Genomic DNA, 23,789 nt, shown 5'->3' on the forward strand with positions numbered 1-23,789 from the left:
TCAGCGGTGACCGGCGGACCCCATTGACTATAAAGGGATCTGCCAGGTGTCAGTATGAAAACAGGGGAGAGAAAAGTTCTCCATACAGGACTTTTATCCCTGCTGGTCTCTGTAACGGAGTCTCCAGTGTAGACTCTGGTGCAGATGTGAACTTAGCCTAAGGTCGGTGATGTTTATTTTTTCATTTTACACCCTTCTGAGGGAGTTTTTAAAACCTTTTTAGCAGACAGTCAACCCCTTCTTAGGAAATAATTGTAATATATAAGCTAAAATTTATTATGGTTATTAGTAAAAATTTGAGCTTGATGCATGTAACTATAAGGCGCTGTTCATACAAAAAAAAACAACAACAAAAAAAAACTTATGAATTTTACTTTTAACTCCTTTACTTTAAGCAGCATTTATACTACTACATTTATATCTGTGTGTATATGTGTGTGTGTGTATATATATATATATATATATATATATATATATATATATATATATATATATATACGGTGGCTGCCATCAGATTGCGTTAAGTGAGCTGGCTGCTGTAGAAAAAAAAATCTACAAAAAAACAGGAAGTGGCAGTATATTGTTTGGCTTAGTGGCTAGAGTTAAAACTGCAGAATATTTAGGATTTTTTTTTTAAATATAGAGAACAGCATAATAATAATAAAGTCTGAAAAATATGTTTAACCTAAAACTTGCTTTAGATAATAGACTATTTTCTGGTGATGCATTCCCTTTAAGTAGTGTATGAACAGCATTTAAAGGGATGTCTGAAAATAAGAAGAGAGATACAACTTGCTGTTCTTTTCCACTCACCGTTGCGTGCCACACAAGTCTTTGTTTCTGGCATTGAACAACACTCCCCCCCCCCCCCCCCCCTCCCCTAAATTAGGGCTGGAAACAAAGACCAGCGAGAAAACCGGAGCCATGGTGCTGGAATAATGTTGGGAAGATCAGGTGAGTGGTGCATTTTTTAATTTTTTTTCCAGATTTTCTAGTGTCTCAGAAAATCCCTTTAAGAGAAGTTAAATGGCCGCTTCATTTGTCACTGTATTAATAACCGTAAAGCGCCCTCTGGACGTATCATAGAAGGCTTATTATGTTCCAGCGCCAGCCGTAATCCTCAGATAAGGTCAGCTAATCCCTTTTTTTATCTCCATGACACGTTTTTTTGAGGATGTGCACTGAAAGGGGGAGGGGGGGGGGGGGGCTGCCCTGAATCCTCTCTGAAATTTGTTCAGGGAAAAACAAACCCTCAAGTAGGAAGACCCAGAGGAAATGTTTCCGGCAAAATGTTTTTAAACAAGGTGGTCTGATTTCCTGTTGTGAGAGCATGTGTCGTACATTCCCACCATAAATTCCTAAGACGCGGTTACGGCGCACGGCGATCTTCAGACACTAGGTGGCGCTCTTATCCATGAAATGGTGTTATGCTTGAGATAACAGGTGGCAGAGCCCGCTCCCTAACATTACATTGTATGTATATCCTATATACTATGTTTATTACAATATTCCATATTACAATATTCTATGGTTATAAAGATTCGCTTCCCAGCCCACTCCCATGATCACTTCTGTAGTTATCTACAGACCACGACCATATTTCCTCGCCTCAATGTGCGATGATGTCACCGATATGTTCCCAGTATGACCAAATTACTTCACTGGTGGTTGCCAAAGAATTTTATTATTATAATTTATTTTGAATCACTTTTACAGACATTTTGGGGATTTACTAATCCAGTTACACCAGAAAACTGACGTAGATGGAAGCCATGGCACGTGGTATCAAATCGGATCAACTGACCCCGCCACAAAAAGCCATATGCTAGGTATATGAATGTAAATGGGAGCGGGGCATCTGATCGCTACAGCCCCGCTCCCATTCACTTCAATAGGAACATGGCTGTTTCCGGCCATATACATAGTATATGGTTTCCGTCAACTGATTGGTTCGGTTGTCGGACCCTGACAGATCTGTTATTGTAGATAGGTCATCTGTATTGAAAATCTTCCTATCCTAGACATCCCCTTTAAGAAGCCTCATTTCCCTGATGGGGGAATTTATTTAGATTGGTGTAGGAAATCAATCAAAGACGAAGTAAGAAGAGTCTGCCTTATGTGACACTTCATTAATGGTCAGACTTCGATGCCTTCATCAGGTACAGATTGGATGAAGCCAAACCACTATGCACCTGTACCCTTCACAACTAGTAGTCTACAAGATGGGTATCTGTCTGGGCTGTTCTCTGTGTGTGAGTGCCCACTCCTAGTCACTGCTACTAGAACCTAGCGGCTAGGTTAGTGCGGCCTAGATGGCGGACATTTTGTCAAACTGACCATTCTGCTTCTCTCAGACCAGTTATACACCCCTCTCTAAGTCCGTATCAGGTATACTATATTCCTTTGAGGGCAGAGGACTGTCTAGTAGTCAATGATCTCTTGCCTACAGATACACTACCCAAAAGTGGCTTCTGTGAGCCTGTAGTTTAACACTTTTCCACCCTCTTGTGGCAAGACCCAATGTCTAATTAGACCACACCCACAATCATTTACATATCTGTGTAAGACATAACTACATGCTGAGTATTGCGGCAATCCCAAATCTCTATCTTGGGTGCGTTGTGTGTGTATATATAAGATAAGATAATCCTTTAATAGTCCCACAGTGGGGAAATTTCAGAATATATATATATATATATATATATATATATATATATATATATATATATATATATATATAATTATATATATATATAATTAAACACACAGTGCCTTGCCTCAGATATAGTTCACATGTCGCCATTGTACTTTGAAGCTTGTTATCAAAAGGGTTAAAGAAATGTCCGAAGCCGAGCGTATTGTTTTCAAAGTGTGTTTATTACAAAAACTACAAACAGGATGTTCGGCTTTCCTGAAATAACGTTACAAGGCTGTGATCAGCGCCCCGTCTGTTGGCCGCTTCAGCAAAGCAGAATTACTTAAAGGAAAACTTTCCTTTCACTGACATTTAAAGCAGTTTAACCCGCTCCCTAGCAACTGCCTGTAAACTGCTGCTGTGGTAACGTACACTTAGTACCAAAATGGCGGCGTCTTGTGCACAGTTTTAAAGGGAACGTGTCACACTGAAAATGCAGGCGGCATGTTATTCAGTATCACGTATATGTTATTCATGTATATCTCTGCTCAGTCTGGGCCCTGGAGTCCAGTGGGCGGAGAAAAGACTGTCAATCATTGGTTAGAACCCGCCCACTGGACTCCTAAGCTCAAGAAGGCAGAGATTTCAATCAATAACGTACAAGATATAGTATATATATATATATATATATATATATATATATATATACATACTATATAAAATACTCCTTATGGTGGTGCTAACACAGACATGAAGCTAAATAGCCCTGTCTTTCAATTGTTTCTGCCCTACGCGTTTCAACTCCGTTAGAGAATCATCAGGGGCTATTCTCATTTTCAAACAAACATGCAGCGTGGCCGCAGTATGACCGCTCTGATACCGGCGGTGCCGCGCACTGAAAGACCTCCACTATTTAAGGACCAGGCTCCTCCCAATTCTTCTCAAGCCTCCAATCAAGGCACTGCTGTGGACACTCCTCCACGCATGCGTGATACGCTCAATACACAATAGATTGCGTATACCAACATTGTGGAACATGGAAACAATCGCGCATGCGCATACTAAAAGCTCCGCTACCTCCACTACATCCGAAGCTCATAGCCTCACTGCTATAGTACTTCTTGCCACTCTATAGCTACCACCGCATACAATCATGCTGACAGGCTGCAGTTAACCTCTGATGCTAAGCAGTCCTGTTACGGGTTATTTTAACCCCGTACCATTAAATACTACGGAGCATGTGGTAAGTACTTAACCGAGCTATATCCCTTCCAGAATCTCTGGCATACCCACTTTCCCTGTGCCAGAACCGGATAATAATTGTTTGGAGGAGGATATTGTTCAATAGAACTAAATTTAGTAACAAGGTGTCCTATTGCAGCAAAGAAATATTCAGCTGGAGCCCATAGTCCCGATATCATCAGGGAATATAACAAAATACAGACGTCATCGCTTTATCAAAAACTATTCACCCAGGTAAGTATCTAGGCTAGTGTGTCCCCTCCTAGAGACATACCAACTACTGTATGTGAGACATCATTTGGATGTCACTTCAAAGCACCAGCATTCACTTCGGCATAAACATATCTCAGATCAAGGTAACAGATAACCCGTGTAGAAAATTAAGAGAGGTATTGAATCCAGAAGATACACGATATAATTGTACAATATAGGTGTGCATCGTGCATGTTCACACTATAATCTATGATCCAATCATTTTTGCGAAATAAAACAAGTAAAGTCCATCTGTTCATTTAGACCATTAGGATACAAAGTATCCAGCCTGTATATCCATTCTGTTTCCTTTTGCAAAATGAAGTTGTCCCAGTCCCCACCTCTTCTGGGTGGCCGGACTACCTCAATTGCTTTGAATCTGAGTTTTGTGACATCACCTCCATGATATCGTATGAAATGACGTGCCACAGACACATGCCCCAAGAAGGCAGAGATTTCAATCAATAACGTACAAGATAATATATATATATATATATATATATATATATATATATATATATATATATATATATATATATATATGGCCCATTTTAGTTTAGTAAATCTCTCAAATCACCCTAATCAGGAAATGGCCTATTGTTTATATCAAGTCTATGTTAAACATACAGTTTAAGAGTGTCTGGGGTTTCTTTTTTTTTTTTCTTTCTTCTATTATTCTAGGCCAGTTTTTCTATAAAATATTTAGAAATCCATCAGTGAGCCTCATAATGGGCTGACATTTCCTGTTCTGTAGAGATCACTTCTGAGCAGTCACCTCATTATCTGTGCAGGCAGGGTTACATCTATATATGACATACACATTAGTCACCGCTCATTACCGCCCCCTCCCTGCACAGTAACCTCTGCGCAGGTCACAAAGCATGCCCACGTTTCTCTCTGCACAGGTCACAGAGCATGCCCACGTTTCTCTCTATAAAGGGCAGCTTTCATTTTTTAAGAACACTATAAGAAATGAAAGAGGTGTGGTGATTGGTTGATATAGGCAACAAACACAGCTTTTCTTTTCGACAGATTCATAGGCTAAATCTCTAAGTTTCCAGATTTCTACACTCCATCCATGTGGCTGATGTAAAGCGTATCTCTGAATGCTAAGGAGGGTGATGCCCCCCCATAATGATCTATAGTCTGGTCTCTTTGGTGATCTAGAGGGATCGCTACTCTACTCAGCACGCTGGCCACTTGTCTTCTGTCCAGAGAAGATGCTGAGCCAGCCCAGTGACATCACTGCTATAGGTATCGGTGATGTCACCTTTATCACACTGGGTTCTTCTCAGTAAGATTCACTGCAACCAGCATGCATACCGTACATCAGGAAACCATTCATCTCGCTGTCAGTGTTGTTGTTTGCACCTTAACATGGCTCTGTGTGATAAAAGTGGAATATATATATATATATATATATATATATATATATATATATATATATATATATATGTAATATTTTACATATATTACTGTGCAAAAGTTTAAAGCAGGTGTGAAAATAAAATGCCGCAAAGTAAAAAAGCTTTTGGAAATAGAAGTGTTAATAGTTTATTTTTGTCTATTCATAAAATGGAGTGAATGAAGAAAAGAGAAATCCAAATCTCATCAATATTTGGTGTGACCTTTGCCCTTTGGAGGAGGAGTCCTGGAAGTGATGATCCAGCCCCCACAGAGCCCTGATCTCATCATCATCCAGTCTGTCTGGGATTACATGAAGTGACAGATGGATTGGAGCAAGCCTACATCCACATCTGGGCTTAGTTCTCCAAGATGGCGGGAACAACCTCCCTGCCGAGTTCCTTCAAAAACTGTCTGTCTGTGTGCCTAGAACAATTGATGGAAGGCAAAGGGGTGGGGAGGGGGGTAACAACAAATATGGATGGATTTAGATTTCTCTTTTCTTCATTTACTTCATTTTGTTAGTTGATATACTATTATCGCTTCTACTTTCTACCTTTGTAGTATTCTTACCACGTCTACCAGAACGGTGTCTGCCGCTCTATCTATAGGGTGATTATTTAATTAATAAACTTTTTTGATACACGCAAAAGTGGATTGTATTATATATGCATCTGAGGTTTCTTTGTAAATATGTGAGGGTAGCAGAATTGAGGGTTTACATGGTCCGCTTCTTCTGCTGCCCTCAAATACCTGGTCCTTAGGTCAGCAGCAGGGTTCTCATTTGCTGAACACTGAAGCCCTGTTGTAGTGGAGGCAGGGGAGTAACTACCAGGGCCTGGGATATCCGGGGGCCCAGCGGCAGCTGCTTCCACTGCAGATTTTGGTTTTAAAAAGCCTGTTACTTGCTAGAGTAACTCCAGTAGGTAACAGGCCCTATTTCCTTACCGATCCTGGCTCCTGCTAACGGCTGCCGGTGCTTCCCCTTCTGCGGTGGCCTCTATGAGCAGGAGACTGGATCAGTAAGTGAGGCCGCGGGCCCCCGAACCCCACAAACACTTTCATTATACTCAGGGAGGGGGTTCTTTTCATGCCCCTGAGTATAATGATCAGAGAACCAGGGGAGGTGAGGTTAACAAAAAAAAAAAACCCACTGTTACTTACCTCTCCTAGGCTCTGGCAGGCTTCAGGCCTACTTATACGATGTCCCTGACATCACGTGGGCCGGGCTTGTGTCCTTATGTGTCGCGACACAAGCCCTGGCTCACGTGACGTCCCTTACGTCGTTGAGGATGGCCAACATCAGCAGGGAGTGCGCTGGAGCCCAGGAGAGGTAATTAACACTGTTTTTTATGTTTGTATCCTCCCCTGTGTCTCCGTGAAACATGACCAGGGATATTAGACAGACCAGATACTTAGTTAGAAACTTTTTTTTTCCCCGCCTCATGTTTTTGCCTTGAGATTTTGTCATATACTTCTATAAGTTCTGTATTCCTGTGACATTTTGATGCTGCTGATGGGTAAAGCCTTCATTGCTTTCTCTAATATTCTACTATCTGATTCTACAGACAAGGAGAGTCTCATCACTGACAGTGGGAAGCTGTATGCACTGGACCTGCTGCTCACACGTCTCAAGTCACAAGGACATCGAGTTCTTATTTACTCTCAGATGACTCGCATGATAGACTTGCTGGAGGTAATGGACTGTCTGGAGAAATCCTATATGATCTCTTGCATACATCGTAGTGACCTCTATCCATTAGTCCTCTTCATCAGAGGTCAAATGTTATGGCGGAGCCTATTAGATGGCAGATCTCTTTACATCTAGTGTGCTATGCAGATCTATAATTTATTTCATATGGCTAAATGTGGCGAGATCTGCTTTATCATAATATTTTAATAAACATTATAGTAGATATGCATTTATATATATATATATATATATATATATATATATATATATATATATTTGAACCAAAAATGGTGCCATCTCTCCTCTGTCATATAACCCTGTATATCACAGGGCTCAGCTTCTCTCCCAGCTTCTCTCCTCTATCATATAACCCTATATATCACAGAGCTCAGCTTCTCTCCATCTACATATAGCCCTATATATCACATAGCTCAGCTTCTCTCCTCTATCATATAACCCTATATATCACAGAGCTCAGCTTCTCTCCTCTATCATATAACCATATATATCACAGAGCTCAGCTTCTCTCCCTATCATATATCCCTATATATCACAGAGCTCAGCTTCTCTCCATCTACATATAGCCCTATATATCACATAGCTCAGCTTCTCTCCTCTATCATATAATCCTATATATCACAGAGCTCAGCTTCTCTTCTCTATCATATAACACTATATATCACAGAGCTCAGCTTCTCTCCTCTATCATATAACCCTATATATCACAGAGCTCAGCTTCTCTCCATCTATCATATAGCCCTATATATCACATAGCTCAGCTTCTCTCCTCTATCATATAATCCTATATATCACCGAGCTCAGCTTCTCTCCTCTATCATATAATCCTATATATCACAGAGCTCAGCTTCTCTCCATCTATCATATAGCCCTATATATCACAGAGCTCAGCTTCTCTCCTCTATCATATAACCCTATATATCACAGAGCTCAGCTTCTCTCCATCTATCATATAGCCCTATATATCACAGAGCTCAGCTTCTCTCCTCTATCATATAACCCTATATATCACCGAGCTCAGCTTCTCTCCTCTATCATATAATCCTATATATCACAGAGCTCAGCTGCTCTCCTCTATCATATAACCCTATATATCACAGAGCTCAGCTTCCCTCCTCTATCATATAACCCTATATATCACAGAGCTCAGCTTCTCTCCTTCTATACTATAACCCTATATATCACCGAGCTCAGCTTCTCTCCTCTATCATATAATCCTATATATCACAGAGCTCAGCTTCTCTCCATCTATCATATAGCCCTATATATCACAGAGCTCAGCTTCTCTCCTCTATCATATAACCCTATATATCACAGAGCTCAGCTTCTCTCCTCTATCATATAACCCTATATATCACAGAGCTCAGCTTCTCTCCTTCTATACTATAACCCTATATATCACCGAGCTCAGCTTCTCTCCTCTATCATATAATCCTATATATCACAGAGCTCAGCTTCTCTCCATCTATCATATAGCCCTATATATCACAGAGCTCAGCTTCTCTCCTCTATCATATAACCCTATATATCACAGAGCTCAGCTTCTCTCTCTATCATATAATCCTATATATCACAGAGCTCAGCTTCTCTCCATCTATCATATAGCCCTATATATCACAGAGCTCAGCTTCTCTCCTCTATCATATAACCCTATATATCACCGAGCTCAGCTTCTCTCCTCTATCATATAATCCTATATATCACAGAGCTCAGCTGCTCTCCTCTATCATATAACCCTATATATCACAGAGCTCAGCTTCCCTCCTCTATCATATAACCCTATATATCACAGAGCTCAGCTTCTCTCCATCTATCATATAGCCCTATATATCACAGAGCTCAGCTTCTCTCCATCTATCATATAGCCCTATATATCACATAGCTCAGCTTCTCTCCTCTATCATATAATCCTATATATCACAGAGCTCAGCTTCTCTTCTCTATCATATAACCCTATATATCACAGAGCTCAGCTTCTCTCCTCTATCATATAACCCTATATATCACAGAGCTCCACTTCACACTAGTGGGTACAAGTAGGAGATTACATTGGCATTGGTTTAATTTGTGTCATTGCTATTTTTCTCGATAGGAATATATGGTATACAGAAAGCACACTTACATGCGATTAGATGGCTCTTCCAAGATTTCTGAGAGACGAGACATGGTGGCTGACTTTCAGAGCAGGTAAAGTGATTGGATAACGCACATGGGTTATATGGGGAATATTTAGCATACATGTAACTTGGAAGTATATTTCCCTTTATTGCTACCCTTTACATTATGTGATGAGATGATAAACTTTCCACTAAGTGTATATCTATTTTTTCCTTAGGACTGACATATTTGTGTTCCTGTTGAGTACCAGAGCTGGCGGCCTGGGTATTAATCTCACGGCTGCTGATACGGTAAGGCATTTGAGATCTACTGATAGATCATAATGTTAAGACACAGAAAAACTCTGAATTAATACATTTAATGTAATTTATTGGATTGTTCAGATACTGTATATCCAGCAATAGGTTGACCAAAATTTCTTGTTGAGTGTGCTGGGAGTATCAGGAGACCATGTTAAAGCTGCCATTTATACCTAACCCTGACAGACTAAACCTGGACATTTTTTTTCTCTTTTTTATTTAGGTGATTTTCTATGATAGCGACTGGAATCCTACAGTGGATCAACAGGCCATGGACCGAGCTCACCGCCTGGGTCAGACCAAACAAGTCACCGTTTACAGATTGATTTGTAAGGGCACCATAGAAGAACGGATACTTCAGAGGGCAAAAGAGAAGAGCGAGGTGAGGCGCAATCCGTCACTGTTTCTTATCATGTACTTACGCTGGAGAATCCATTGACAAGGCACAAACCTTTTATTATACTATTTTAGTATAGTATCTAGTAATAGGTATAAGAATCAGGGAAGGGGAAAGGATTTTATACACCACTGTCTGTTCCCTTTCCTGATTCTTATAGTTGATATTTTGGCGGTTCTTTCCATGGTAGATTAGAGGTTCTGCATAAAGTTGGAGAGTCTATTTGGAGATACCGTTCCTAGTCATATGGCATTCAAGTCAATGTACAGTATATCATACAATATTTTTCCACATCTTTTGTTACCGGTTTTGGTTTGTTGCATTTTTCATATTCACGTCTGGTCTTTTCTTACAGATCCAGCGAGTAGTGATCTCTGGAGGAAACTTCAAACCAGATACTCTCAAGCCAAAAGAAGTGGTCAGTCTGCTTTTGGATGATGAGGAACTGGAGAAGAAATGTAAGTTACTGAATCATTTGGAAAGCTATTGTCAAAGGGGGTTGTGACCCTCCAGACTCCCCTTACTGAAGACCTCTCCCCATTATGCGGCAATATCACATTCATCTTTTTCTCATTGGCGGTTTAGTGATCATTCTGACCCTGCTGTAAAAAGAATGAGCTCTCTGTGCCCCGACTTTAACATGAGCTTGTGATAGACACGGCAGCCAGTCTGAGAAGGCAGAGCTTCAGGAAGAGGGAGAGAACAACAGCCTGATTTAATAATGAGGCAGGGTTGTGTCTCAGACTACACCACGCCCCCTGGAGGCAGTGTATATAAGTGGCAGTGCATAAAGTAAATTCCTGCATTAAATGAAGCACAGTAGTTTGGTGCATTTGACTCTCGTCCAGTGGCGTAACTACCATCATAGCAGCGGAGGAAGCTGCCACAAGGCCCGGGACATTAGGGGCCCGGTGACAGCCGCTACTGCTGCTATCATTATACTTGGAGGTCTTTTCGGACCCCCGAGTATAATGAATAGAGGCCCGGGAGAGGTAACAAACATAAAAAACACTGTTACTTACCTCTCCACGATCCTGCCAGGCTTCCTTCCTAGTTGACTGACGTTTTTGACGTCACATGAACCCGGCCTGCGTCCCGGGTCATGTGACGTCCGGCGTCATTGAAGAGGGACGGCAGCGGAGAAGACAGCATAGGAGCCGGGGACAGGTAAGCAATAGAGATGAGCGAACAGTGTTCTATCGAACACATGTTCGATCGGATATCAGGCTGTTCGAGATGTTCGATTCCATACGGACACCACGTGGCAAACTCCAAAAAAATTCGATTCCCCTCCCACCTTCCCTGGCGCTTTTTTTGCACCAATAACGGCGCAGGGGAGGTGGGACAGGAACTACGACAACGGGGGCATTGAAAAAAATCGGAAAAAGTCATTGGCTGCCGAAATCAGGTGACCTCCATTTTAAACGAATAGTGGATTTCAAATCCGGGTCATAGGAGACTGTGAACTTTGTGACTATGAGACAGGGATAGCTGTACAGGCAGGGATAGCTAGGGATAACCTTTATTTATGGGGGAATGTTATTAAAAATAACTTTTTGGGGATCTATCGGGTGTGTAATTGTGTTTTTTGTGAGATAAACTTTTTTCCCATACGAATGCATTGAGCAGCGTTGATTGGCCGAATGAGATACAAAAGATGTGCAGAGACTCAGCAGTGTCGAGCCAGTTCTGCTCAACTACACCGTGTGCCGGTCGGCTCTGCTGTGCGAGCTCGGCACACACTCAGCTCTGCATCACCGCTGGCATTGGCCAGCGTTGATTGGCCAGTATACAGAATCAGTATACAGAATCAGCAGAGCTGAGTGTGTGCCGAGCTCGCACAGCAGAGCCGACCGGCACACGGTGTAGTTGAGCAGAACTGGCTCGACACTGCTGAGTCTCTGCACAGCAGAGGTGAGTGTGTGCACTCGCTCATTTCAGCTGCATCACCGCATACCCATAGGAATGCATTGGCCAGCGTTGATTGGCCAGTCTTCAGAATTCGGCCAATCAGCGCTGGCTCTGCCAGAGGAGGCGGAGTCTAAGGTCGGACCTGAATGGAGACTGGTGTGGAGTGATCTTAGACTCCGCCTCCTCCGGCAGAGCCAGCGATGATTGGCCGAATTCTGAAGACTGGCCAATCAACGCTGGCCAATGCATTCCTATGGGAAAAAGTTAGCTTGCGAAAATCGCAAGCTGACAGGGATTTCCATGTAATAAAGTGACTTATATGCCCCCAGACATGCTCCCCCTACTGTCCCAGTGTCATTCCAGGGTGTTGGTATCATTTCCTGGGGTGTCATAGTGGACTTGGTGACCCTCCAGACACGGATTTGGGTTTCCCCCTTAACGAATATATGTTCCCCATAGACTATAATGGGGTTCGAAACCCGTTCGAACAGTGAGCGGCTGTTCGAATCGGATTTCGAACTTCGAACGTTTGGGTGTTCGCTCATCTCTAGTAAGCAACAGTAGTTTTTTTATGTTTTTATTCCCCCGGGTCTCCGATTATTATACTCTGGGGTCTGAAAAGACCCCAGAGTATAATAATTGTTTATGGGTGTCCACAGAGGGACATAATACTGTGTGCAGGGGCCACTGTTGGGGATAATACTTTTTACAGGGGCCACTATGGGGGGATAATACTGTGTGCAGGGGCCACTATTGGGGATAATACTGTGTGCAGGGGCGACTATTGGGGATAATACTGTGTGCAGGGGCCACTATGGGGGATAATACTGTGTGCAGGGGTCACTATGGGACATAATACTGTGTGCAGGGGCCGCTATGGGGGATAATACTGTGTGCAGGGGTCACTATGGGACATAATACTGTGTGCAGGCGCCACTATGGGGGATAATACCGTGTGCAGGGGCCACTATGGGGTATAATACCGTGTGCAGGGGCCACTATGGGGCATAATAGTGTGTGAAGGGGCCACTATGCGACATAATACTGTGTGCAGGGGCCACTATGGGGGATAATACTGTGTGCAGGGGTCACTATGGGACATAATACTGTGTGCAGGGGCCACTATGGGGGATAATACTGTGTGCAGGGGACACTATGGGACATAATACTGTGTGCAGGGGCCACTATGCGACATAATACTGTGTGCAGGGGTCACTATGGGGGATAATACTGTGTGCAGGGGCCACTATGGAGCATAATACTATGTGCAGGGGCCACTATGGGGGATAATACTGCGTGCAGGGGCCACTATGGGGTATAATATCGTGTGCAGGGGCCACTATGGGGCATAATAGTGTGTGAAGGGGCCACTATGGGACATAATACTGTGTGAAGGGGCCACTATGGGGCATAATACTGTGTGAAGGGGCCACTATGGGACATAATACTGTGTGAAGGGGCCACTATGGGGCATAATAGAATGCGCAGGAATGCGTAGGAGGGGGTTCGGTCGAGGTCTGCAGCATCGGTGTCGGTCAGGGAGGGGGGCCCATGTCAAAAGTTCGCCACGGGGCCCCGCCATTCCTAGTTATGCCACTGCTCTCCTCCGTACTTGTGACATGCAATCTGCCCCCAAATGTAAGAGAGCACAGGTCCTAAGAATAACACTCTCCAAAATCCCACCTATCTATAACATTGTAATGTTTCATGTTATGTTATATTTCTGTAGTACGCCAGAGACAAGAGGAGAAGAGACAGCAAGAAGAGACCAACAAAGTCAAAGAACGGAAGAGGAAAAGGGAGAAATATGCAGAAAAGGTTATTTCCTCCCTAACTTTTGTTTTATGCACAACTTGCTCTACTTTGTCTTACTAACCCAATAAAATGCCTGAAGTATTGTTGTTATAGAAACCTTTTACATATATTTTAAAAGAAAAATATGCCATAAAATGTTCGGTAGAAATTGCAAATTTTGGCGCATGGCGTTTTTTTTGGCCTCCATTTGCGTCTTTTAGTGCATTTGTGCCTCACACACCATTTTTCCTTACCCAGAGGTGTTGTGTCCTCCTGGTCTAGAAAATATCATGAGTGTGAATTACATCTCATTCTACATCCGTCTACCGATCGATGTTATGATTTGTCTTTTTGTACGTTACTGACCAGCTTTACTCATTTATTTCCATCGCAGAAGAAGAAAGAAGATGAGATTGATGGGAGAAAGAAAAAAGATGGCATTAACCTGGTCATCCCATTTGTGCCGTCAGCTGATAACTCCAACCTGTCTGCGGATGGAGATGACTCCTTTATCAGTGTGGACTCTGCAATGCCCAGTCCTTTCAGTGAAGTGAGTGTCGCCTCCATGTTTTGTCAGTAACTCATTGACCGAAACATGTAGCTCCATTAGATTGTGCGGAGCCAGGTATTTTTATGGAGTGTCTTGTACTGAGCATTGTAAGTATTACTCAGTCCTCTGTGGTCTATTATTCTAACCACTAGGTAAGTCCGGGTACCCTCATTACCTCTTACAGTCATGACTAGGGTTGAGCCGATCTTGACTTTTCAGGATCGATTTTAAAATCCGATTTCTGATCATTTTTCATTCGAACCCGATCTCGATCCCAATTCCGATCCCAATGCAAGTCAGTGGGATTTTTTTTATTAATCGGAGATCGGATTTTAAAAGCAATCCTATTCACTATACAGCATGGAATCTAACAATTGTTAGAATCCACGCTGTGTAGTGAATCACTAAAGTAGCCAGAGGATTTTTTTTTAATCCTCTGGCTACTTAGTCCCCCATGGTGTCCACTTACCTCCAGAGATGGCTGGTCCGGTGCCCGGTGTGTTCTCCTTCTTCCTCTCGCTGCCGCTCCACACTGTTCTCGCTTCGCTGCCCCCTCCCTGCCAGGTTAGGAGAGTGTGGGCGGGTTAGGAGAGTGTGGGCGGGTACTGGGAGGGGAGACGTCACGTCTCCCCGCCCCGTACCCGCCTACACTCTCCTAAGCCACAAGCCCCGCCTTCCTAGCTCTTTAAACACTAAGGAGGCGGGGCAGCGAGAAGACCAGCGTGGAGCGGCAGCAAGAGGCAGAAGGAGAACACACCGGGCACCGGACCAGCCATCTCTGGAGGTAAGTAGCTACTACAGATATTTAGTTTAGTCTCCCATTAGAATGAATGGAGGCAGCCGGCGCGCAGGGGGTTAAGGCTGTGTGTCGACTGCTTCCATTCATTCCTATGGACCTGCAGCGGAGCCTTCACACTGAGTATACAGCGTATACTCAGTGTGAAGGCTAAGCAAAGCATTGTGGGAAAAGATCACCGATCTCAAGGGGCCACACGGTGGCTCAGTGGTTAGCACTGCAGCCTTGCAGCGCTGGAGTCCTGGTGTTCAAATCCCGCCAAGGGCATAAAACCATCTGCAAGGAGTTTGTATGTTCTCCCCGTGTTTGCATGGATTTCCATCCCATATTCCAAAAAAAAAAAGACATACTGATAGGAAAAAATGTACATTGTGAGCTCTATGTGGGGCTCACAATCTACATTTAAAAAAAAAAAAAAAAAAATCACCGATCTCGATCCCACCTAAAAAGATTGTGTTCGGAATTCCGATCACGATAGAGAAATTTTCTCAATTGCTGATCGGAATCCGATCTTTTCCGAACACAATCGCTCAACCCTAGTCATGACATATGTGGTCTTTTTACCATCCCTCCACTTAAATTTAGACAGGCAAAAGACTGCAATGCTGGACCAAGTGCTGCAGCCCTTCAAACAACTGATCAGGGCGCTCAATGAAAAGTAGGCTTCTATAACATGGCCCCCACTTACCATGTGATATTTAGAATACTGTTATCCTATTATGCTCTATAGAGGACATAGGGCTCCCTAAGCCTCCGGGGCCTGGTAGTGACTCCTACCTCTGCACCCCTTATAGCTATGCCCATGGACCATGTGATAAAAACCCCTTTCATGTTCTCCCTGATTTGGTGTACCAATAGAGTCTTCAGCTATATATCCACAGTTAAGCAATGTCCAGTGATTATTATTCGCAAATACTAAAGTGATTCTAGAATAATCCTACATGTTACTCTATAAATGGTAAATTGTATTGTACAGCAAGATCATTTCTAGAAGCAATGTAAACATGTCATTATATTGTTGTCTTTCACTAGATCTCCATCAGCAGTGAACTCCATACTGGGTCAATCGCACTCGATGAGAGCAGCAATGATATGTTGGTGATAGTGGATGATCCCTCCTCTTCAGCTCAGCAGTCCAGAGGAACAAACTCCCCGGCATCTATCACCGGCTCTGCATCAGACACGCTGAATGGTCTGTATACACTTACACATACCATACAGATCTGTTAATTGATCTGATTTCAGTGAATAAACTTGATTGCTGGGGGTCTGATAAGATAAAATAATCCTTTAATAGTCTCACCCTGGAGAAATTCATTTAACACCCCCACAAGGTCAGGGGTCCTTGAGTTCCCTTCTTAAATGGAACTGTAGTCCATCTATGTGGCCATGCCTCCATTCACTTGCAGGACTTTTCTCTCCGCATGTTTCAAGTGGAAACTGAGCAGAAACCACACAGACCCCAATATAGTCTATGGAGTCCGTGGGCTTCCCAGGTAACCACTTTTTAATGCGTATAGGTTTCCGTTTGGGGGATCCCCAAGCGGACTTCCCAAATGGAGACTTCCTATCACTGGGACAGGGCGCTGTGTTATTCTGGTCCGTGACTATTACCACATCCATAGGATTGAGACACAACTTTTACATAAGTAGTGGCTAAAGGTTCATGTTATAAGAGATATGCCGTCTGTGTAGCTTCCAGAGTAATGAGACATGACGTTAAGACTAAATGAAACCTAATGTAATAATATAGAGAAACAAAGCAATAGTATCATTCAGTGACAATGTCCAGTCGGGTAGTGTGTTGTAGCGTACATTGTTGCTGATGCTAGACATAACTCATATCTCCCATATGTCTCAGAAAACTTTGGACACATCAGAGGTTTTGATTGGTGGACTCTGGGTACTGGGATCCTGACCAGGTGGTGAAGCAAAGCATCAGAATCAGCTGAAGGCTATGCCCCTTGGACACAGGTTTAGCGTTATACAGGCTGATCAAGAGGATACACAGCTCAAGGCTCTGCTTGTGTCTCTGATCAGTATCAAGCGCACACAGTGACCAGTGGGGGTCTGAGCACCAGGACCACCCACCATATTGATAAGTCAAATGTTTTTTGAAACTGGAGGTCAGCAAAAGAAAAGGTCATGCAGCAAGCCCCATTACCTAACTAGTGTCCTGCATCATAATCACTGTCCTGTTTTCACAATGGTCTGCTCATTTTCAAGAAAAACACATTTTTGCAAATGAGCCCAAAGTGCATGGGTACATGGCAGAGTCTTACTGAGCATCACAAATGGCTCCGTGACTACTCTGCATCCCCCTGCCCAGTGAGACTCACTCAGCTCTGGCCTCCCTCGGAGTCTCAGGGCGAGCTGTACTGTGGTTTGTTATGGTGCACCATACTGCGGTGGTGTCATCCTGGACCCGAAAGAGGAGACTGGCGTCCGTAGTCTCCAGGTGTAGGGCGACATTGGCCTCCACGGTACTGCTCACCCTGGGACTTGGAAGGAGGCCGCAGCTAAAATGACTTCATTCTAAGGCTGAAGTCCCACATTGTAAAATACACAGCGTTTTGCTTCTGTGGAAACTTTGCTTAAAAACACTGTTTTATAGTAACTGCAAAGTGACTGGCATTCTGGCTAATACTCAGCTTATGAAGTTGGAATAAATTGTTTTAGTTCTGCCTGTTATCCTCAAGTGATACTGAGGAAGCCATTATTGTTATTCAGTAGTTGACACAGTAACTTTTTTTTATAGATTTATTGAGTAATTTGGCTTTCTGTCCTCTTCAAGCCCTTTGTGTAGGCCATATTTTCTCTTTAGTCTTCCATTTGGTTTGTTGCCCCCCTTCCCCTCCTGATATCTGCTGATGATAGGGGTTGGCAGTAGTTTGCTGGACACTCTCGATAAGAGATTTGACCATAAAAAGCTTGGTGCCTTATGTGTATGGGGCTATGATGATGGCTTAGTAGGAAGGAGGACAAGGCGTGTTTAATCTCAGTGCCAGATCCTGTAGTTTTTAAGGGGTTAAATCACTTCCAGAGGTATCTGGCAGAAAGTTATTCCCCTCTCCCCATTAAAAACACATGCATGCTCAGTCAAGCCCAGAAGGCATGTATATGGGAGAGTTGGGAAGCCAGTTACTTGAATCTGAGTGCCATATACATAAAAGTGCGAAAGGGGTGCACAGATGGAAAATAGTTGTTTTCTCTGTACAGTTTCTTTAAAATATTGAATAAAATTTTTTAAAAAATTGCTGTAAAAGTAAGTCATGTGGTCGCCGATGTGATCTGAGTCACTTGTACGAATTGGGTTTTATGGTGGTAACCATTTTGTATTCTTCTTCTACAGGAATATTCAGTCAGGAATCCTCTACCAGTGGACGAGCGAACACAAATCGCAACCGAGCACGAACAAAAACTGGTGGAAATGGAACTAAGGGGGGGAAATCGCGAAGTCGGAAGTCCACAGCTGGCAGTGCAGCGGCAATGGCGGGGGCAATGGCTGGAGCTGCTGCAGCATTTGCGGCATATGGATACAATGTATCAAAAGGTAAATGTCCAATAAAATCTTCAACTATTATAGTAAGGGGGCGCTCACACTACCGTTGGTGTCCGCTCAGCAGTGTCCGTTCAGCAGTGTCCGTGGCTATTGTCCGTACAAGGTTTTAGCAACGGACACTCGCTGGTCTGTTTGCAATTTCATTTATTTCAATGGGATTTTATCTTGTGTCCTTTAGTGTCCGTTTACAACCAGTTCCGTTTTTTCAAGCGGACAAAAAAATCCTACATGCAGGACTTTTCTGTCCGGACAGCAAGTGTCTGTTTTTTGTTTTTTTTTAACATTGAGGTCTATGGGCAACGGACAGGTAACGGACTGCCATCAGTTACTGTCTGTTATGATAGGTGTCCAGCATCCTCCTCATTCCTTGATAACAGGAGTGGCACCATTACTTCTTGCTGCAACTAAGCCAACCCCTTCCTTAAATCCAGCCCATTGCTTTGCCTATTGTGTCGGAGCACTGGCAGTCATGTGACCACATGGGACTGGGAATCCTGTGGTAATGTGGAGTGACAGCCAACACTCAAATCATGGGAAGGGTGTTCAGAACTTGTTATGCAAGGCAGGGACGTACACAAGGGAGCAGTTTAATGGTTTCTATGGCCCTTGGGATTATCTGCTCAAATGTCAAGTGACGTAGCTGCCTGCTCTCAGGGGGGAGGGAGGAGGGGCTAAGTACACGGGAGCGAGCCTGTGTCTGTAGCTGTCCCTGTGTCTGCACCACACATGTGACCTAGCTTCCTGCTCTCAGATAAAGGAGGGGGGAAATGAGTGCTGCTTTCTTATATAAAACAGTCTAAATCCTAGTGGGCTAAAGGACCTGGTCCCTCTGCTCACTAGGATTTAGCTTTCTTATAAAGAGCAGGCTAAAAGCTAGTGGGCAGAAGGACCTGGTCCCTTAGCCCACTAGGATTTAGCCGACTCTATATAGAACAAGCTAAATCCAAGTGTTATAGGACCTTTGATGACATCACAGGCCCTTCAGTCGTCCCGTAGGATGACGCTATGTGTTGGGCGGAGCTACATGCTAATTTGGGGGCGGAGCTAAACTTGAGGTAGTAGGACAGTGTGGCTTTGCATATGAAACCCCGCCCACCAATTGACATCGAAAACCAGGAAGAAAGAAGTCTTTGCAGCAGCGAAGACTTGTGAGCAAGGGACGTGGGAATACCCCTTTAAGATTGCCCACTCCTTCTCCGTTGCTGGCATCTCTTGTGAGGCTAAGGCGCCACAGCATTTTGGCTGTGTGAAAAAACAGTACCTGCAAAATTGGGTTCATGTGTGCACTGTGTGAATGGAGTACATAAAATTGAACTCTCATATTGTCATGACCAACAGTTATTCCCTATCCAGTGTATAGAGAATTTATTACAATGACCTTTATAACTCACTTTTAACGTTCTATTTACATCTATGTTTTTTTAATTGGTATCTTTTACTTTCTTTAGGGCTCCCGACAAACAGCACCCTTCAAGCACCTTTATTAAGAACTTACGGAGTCTCAGAATTTAGCCACTTAAACTCTTCCTCCCCCATTAACTCTCCCTTAAGTAAAGGAAGCAACGTACCCGGCACTTCCAAACTCAGTAACCCCGTCAGCATGACACCCGATACTTCATCGCGAAGACACAGTAAAACTACTGGGAACCCCGGGGGGTTGTAATCTGAAGCTTCTACTTAGCAAGGTCATATACAGCCAAAGATTTACAGAAGAACATCATGAACACACCATAGAAACGCGTGGCACATCTGCAAGATTCTCCCGCGTCTCCGAGCTTGCTGTGATGTAAACTCCTTATGTTAATCGTATGGTAAAACAGTTTACAGAGATTCCTCATTACATTGCACATGTTACGTTGCGAGGACCGCCAAGCATGTGCCGCCAACGCGGCCGCAGCATCAGTCAGGCTGTAGGGTTGGAGATCGGTGCAGGTCCCAGAGGTCTTACCTGCATCTATCGCACATTTATGGGATATCCTGTAGATACGCCATAAATACATGTGACGGGAATACTCCCTTAATCCTTACCAATATAATACAGAATACCCCGGAATCATTTTGTCTGAAAGTTTGCGTATTTATATCGAAATGCAATAACCCACCATGGGAAATATTAGCAACTTATTTTGGTCCACGATCCCAGTTTTTTACTACTTTGTAAGAAACAAAGGCTATAAAGGAAACGCTTTGCATCTTCGTATTATTTGCTCCTTTTCGATGAACTAACCTACCTAATGGATGAAATCTATGTGCCAGTAACTTCTGGAAGGATTCCTAAGAACGCCGGTCATCTCACAGTAAGGTGAGGACATAAAGGAACGTGGAATCTGCGTGGAGCCATTGGTGATGCCTACTACCTCCTTGTAACCTATACACTCCTAGTCAGAAGTGTTATGGAAGCGGAAATGAATCTGTAAATGAAGGCCGATCGTCACCTTGCCGCAGGAAGGGCTTGCAGAGGGGTATAAGATGAACCCTGCGATGATTTGCACTCTTACATTTTGGTCAGTTTTGCAGCATAATCATTAGCGTGTACATAAGACATAGAATAGCAGGAAACTGATGCAAAGTTATTTTTCTTCTCTACTTTACAACGTGTTGTCTATTTTTATATCCAAATTTGTAAATATGTAAAAAAATTGTTTTACTAACTGAAGATTAAAAAAAAAATCTGAATAAATCAAAGATAATTTTAGGTACTTTTTGTACTTGTGATTTTTCAAAAATACAAAAAAAAAAAACACCCTCAAAAGCATTTGCACATTTTTACGGCGTCCCCTGTGCTGCGAGGAAACTAGCACCGCCTTCTTTTTGTTCGCCTCCTCCGCCTCTTCTTTGATGTTCAGCCACAGGAAAATGTCTGACTGCGCCCTTGGCCTGTTTGAGTGCTAGGGACCGCCCCCAGTGCTGTGAGAAAACAAACTAGCATATGGACGAAAACCAGGATATCTAAGGAACGGCGGTGCGGAGCAGACTTCTAAAGGTAGGGGAAGAATAGGCTTTCTTAAGGCTATTCCACTGTGGGTTTAGCTTAAAACTGGACAGAATCCCTTTAAATGATCAGCTATTTCATCCTACTAAAGTCTAATGGGAATGGCTGCCTTTAAAGGAATAACCTGTGAAGAACTGCTACTCTGACGTAAGTTTCTGAAAACTGTTTTAGGGTGGGGCCTCACGTGGAAAAGACACTGCGGCAAAAACCATGGTAGGCTTTCTGTACAAAGCACTGTGGAAAAAAACGCAATTCGTTGCTGCTGTGGTTTTTCCCACAACGCTTTTTTGTTGTGGCCCACTATGTGGGGCCTTAGCCTTAAAGAAATACTCTTATTTGCCCAAATTAACCAATCATAGCACAGCTTTCATTTTCCTAAAGCACTGTAAGATAAAAGCCGTGCTGCAATTGGATGCCCTGGGCAACTAAAGGCGGGTTCATATTTGCGCCTGGTCTCCGGTTTAGCCAATCCGGCGGGTTTCCATCTTCTGCCCCTCAAAACTGGACAGGAGATGGAAACTTGGCAGTCAGCTTTCAACCCATTCACTTGAATGGGTTTGCAGAGGTGACCGCCCGTGTGCGACGTCTGCCTCTCCGTGGGGAAACCATTTTTTTTTAACCGGACACCAAGTCCTGCTTGGTGTCCAGCTAAAAAAAAAAGTGGTTTCTCCGCGAACAGGCAGAAGACGCACACGGGCGGTCACCTCTGCAAACCCATTCAAGTGAAGGGGTTGAAGGCTGAACACCGGGTTTCCGTCTCATGTCCAGTTTCGCGGGGCAGAAGAAATAAACCTTCCGGATTGGTTAAACCGGAGACCGGACGCACATGTGAATCCGCCCCAAGACAGTTTTCATAAATTTGCCCCTTTGTCTTTCGACCTAGTGTGGGGTATGTCGGGGCATTGGTCACCGTGGATTCGAAGAACACCCCAGAGAGTACGTGGCTGTCATGCTCTGTCCCCTCAGGCCTAGCACTAGCCATTACTCAGTATTATCCATTTGCTAACAGTGTTCCTTTCACCTCTATTATTACTATAGTAGTACCGTATATATACAAGGTTATGACATGTAGACCTTACACTACCACAGAGAATCCTCTCATGTCTCTATAGGGGGATAATAACGTCAAAATGAATGAGTCAAATCCAAACGCCTTGAAGATTGCAGAATCCATGATGCTACAGAATATGTTCCCTCTGTGCAGCAATTGTTCTAGGGCAGGATGATAAGATAAGGAATAACCAGAGAATAGATGAAGAAAATAATATCCTTGTAGAGTTACATCAGCATGAAAACCTGATGCAGTTCCTTGGTTGCATTACAAAGTGCTGGCATTGCTTCCGTACAAAAAGAACATGGCCTTCCATTTCTAAAAGAGCCTCAATATCTGATATTCATAGGCCATCAATACCTAATTGGTGGGGGCCAACACCGTACCCCCATATAAATCAGCTGTACAGGCCTGGTGCTATACAGTATATGGAGCTCTGTACACTGTATAACAGCTCTGCTCCCATCAAAGTGAATGTGGGCTAAGCCATAAGCTCGGCCACTATACAATATACGGAGCCGTCTGATACCTTCAATAGTTTCCTGGATTGTGACGTATTTTCTACACTCTCTGTCCAGTTCCTTCACAAGCCATGTGGGGGTTTCTGAGGCTGGGGGTCCCAGTAGTAGCACATTTATGGTGGATCTAGTTTGACAAGATGGCACCCATAGTTGGCTGAACACATAAAATGTAATTCTGGTGGGACAAAGAAAGATTAGGGAGGATCGCAAAACCAGAGAGCAGTGTGTGGACAAGCTTTGTATTGGATGGGGCAAAGTTATAGAGTCTACATAGTTCTGAGGCTTTAGCGGACTCCACAACCAGTCTGCCATATAAGAAATGACCAATATTTAGGCTCCATGCACATGCCTGATGGGGTATCTGATGGTCCTATCCTGATATGGTTTATCGGAAATCACTGTAGTCATTACTAGGGTTGAGCAATCCGGAAAGATCGGATCCCGATCGGCGATCGAGCAAATTTCGGGATCGGATGGAAAATGATCGGAAATCGGATTTTAAAATCGATCCTGAAATCTCTGGATCGGCTCAACTCTAGTCATTACCTAGTATC

At 43.4% G+C, this 23,789-nt stretch overlaps 1 protein-coding gene across 1 annotated transcript in view; it reads left to right on the forward strand.

Moving 5' to 3' along the window:
- INO80 (INO80 complex ATPase subunit) overlaps positions 1-21,317 on the forward strand; it is a 61,139-nt gene extending 39,822 nt beyond the window's left edge. The window contains exons 27-36 of the mRNA XM_075283035.1: positions 7,102-7,229; positions 9,337-9,431; positions 9,580-9,652; positions 9,885-10,043; positions 10,414-10,516; positions 13,699-13,787; positions 14,158-14,313; positions 16,142-16,301; positions 18,462-18,662; positions 20,120-21,317. Of these exons, the coding sequence (XP_075139136.1) occupies positions 7,102-7,229; positions 9,337-9,431; positions 9,580-9,652; positions 9,885-10,043; positions 10,414-10,516; positions 13,699-13,787; positions 14,158-14,313; positions 16,142-16,301; positions 18,462-18,662; positions 20,120-20,334 (1,379 nt within the window). The 3' untranslated portion in view covers positions 20,335-21,317. The remainder of the gene's footprint in view (positions 1-7,101; positions 7,230-9,336; positions 9,432-9,579; positions 9,653-9,884; positions 10,044-10,413; positions 10,517-13,698; positions 13,788-14,157; positions 14,314-16,141; positions 16,302-18,461; positions 18,663-20,119) is intronic.
- The last annotated feature ends 2,472 nt before the right edge of the window (positions 21,318-23,789 follow it).

This window comes from Leptodactylus fuscus, chromosome 7 (assembly GCF_031893055.1).
Source record: "Leptodactylus fuscus isolate aLepFus1 chromosome 7, aLepFus1.hap2, whole genome shotgun sequence".
Classification (NCBI taxonomy): domain Eukaryota; kingdom Metazoa; phylum Chordata; class Amphibia; order Anura; family Leptodactylidae; genus Leptodactylus; species Leptodactylus fuscus.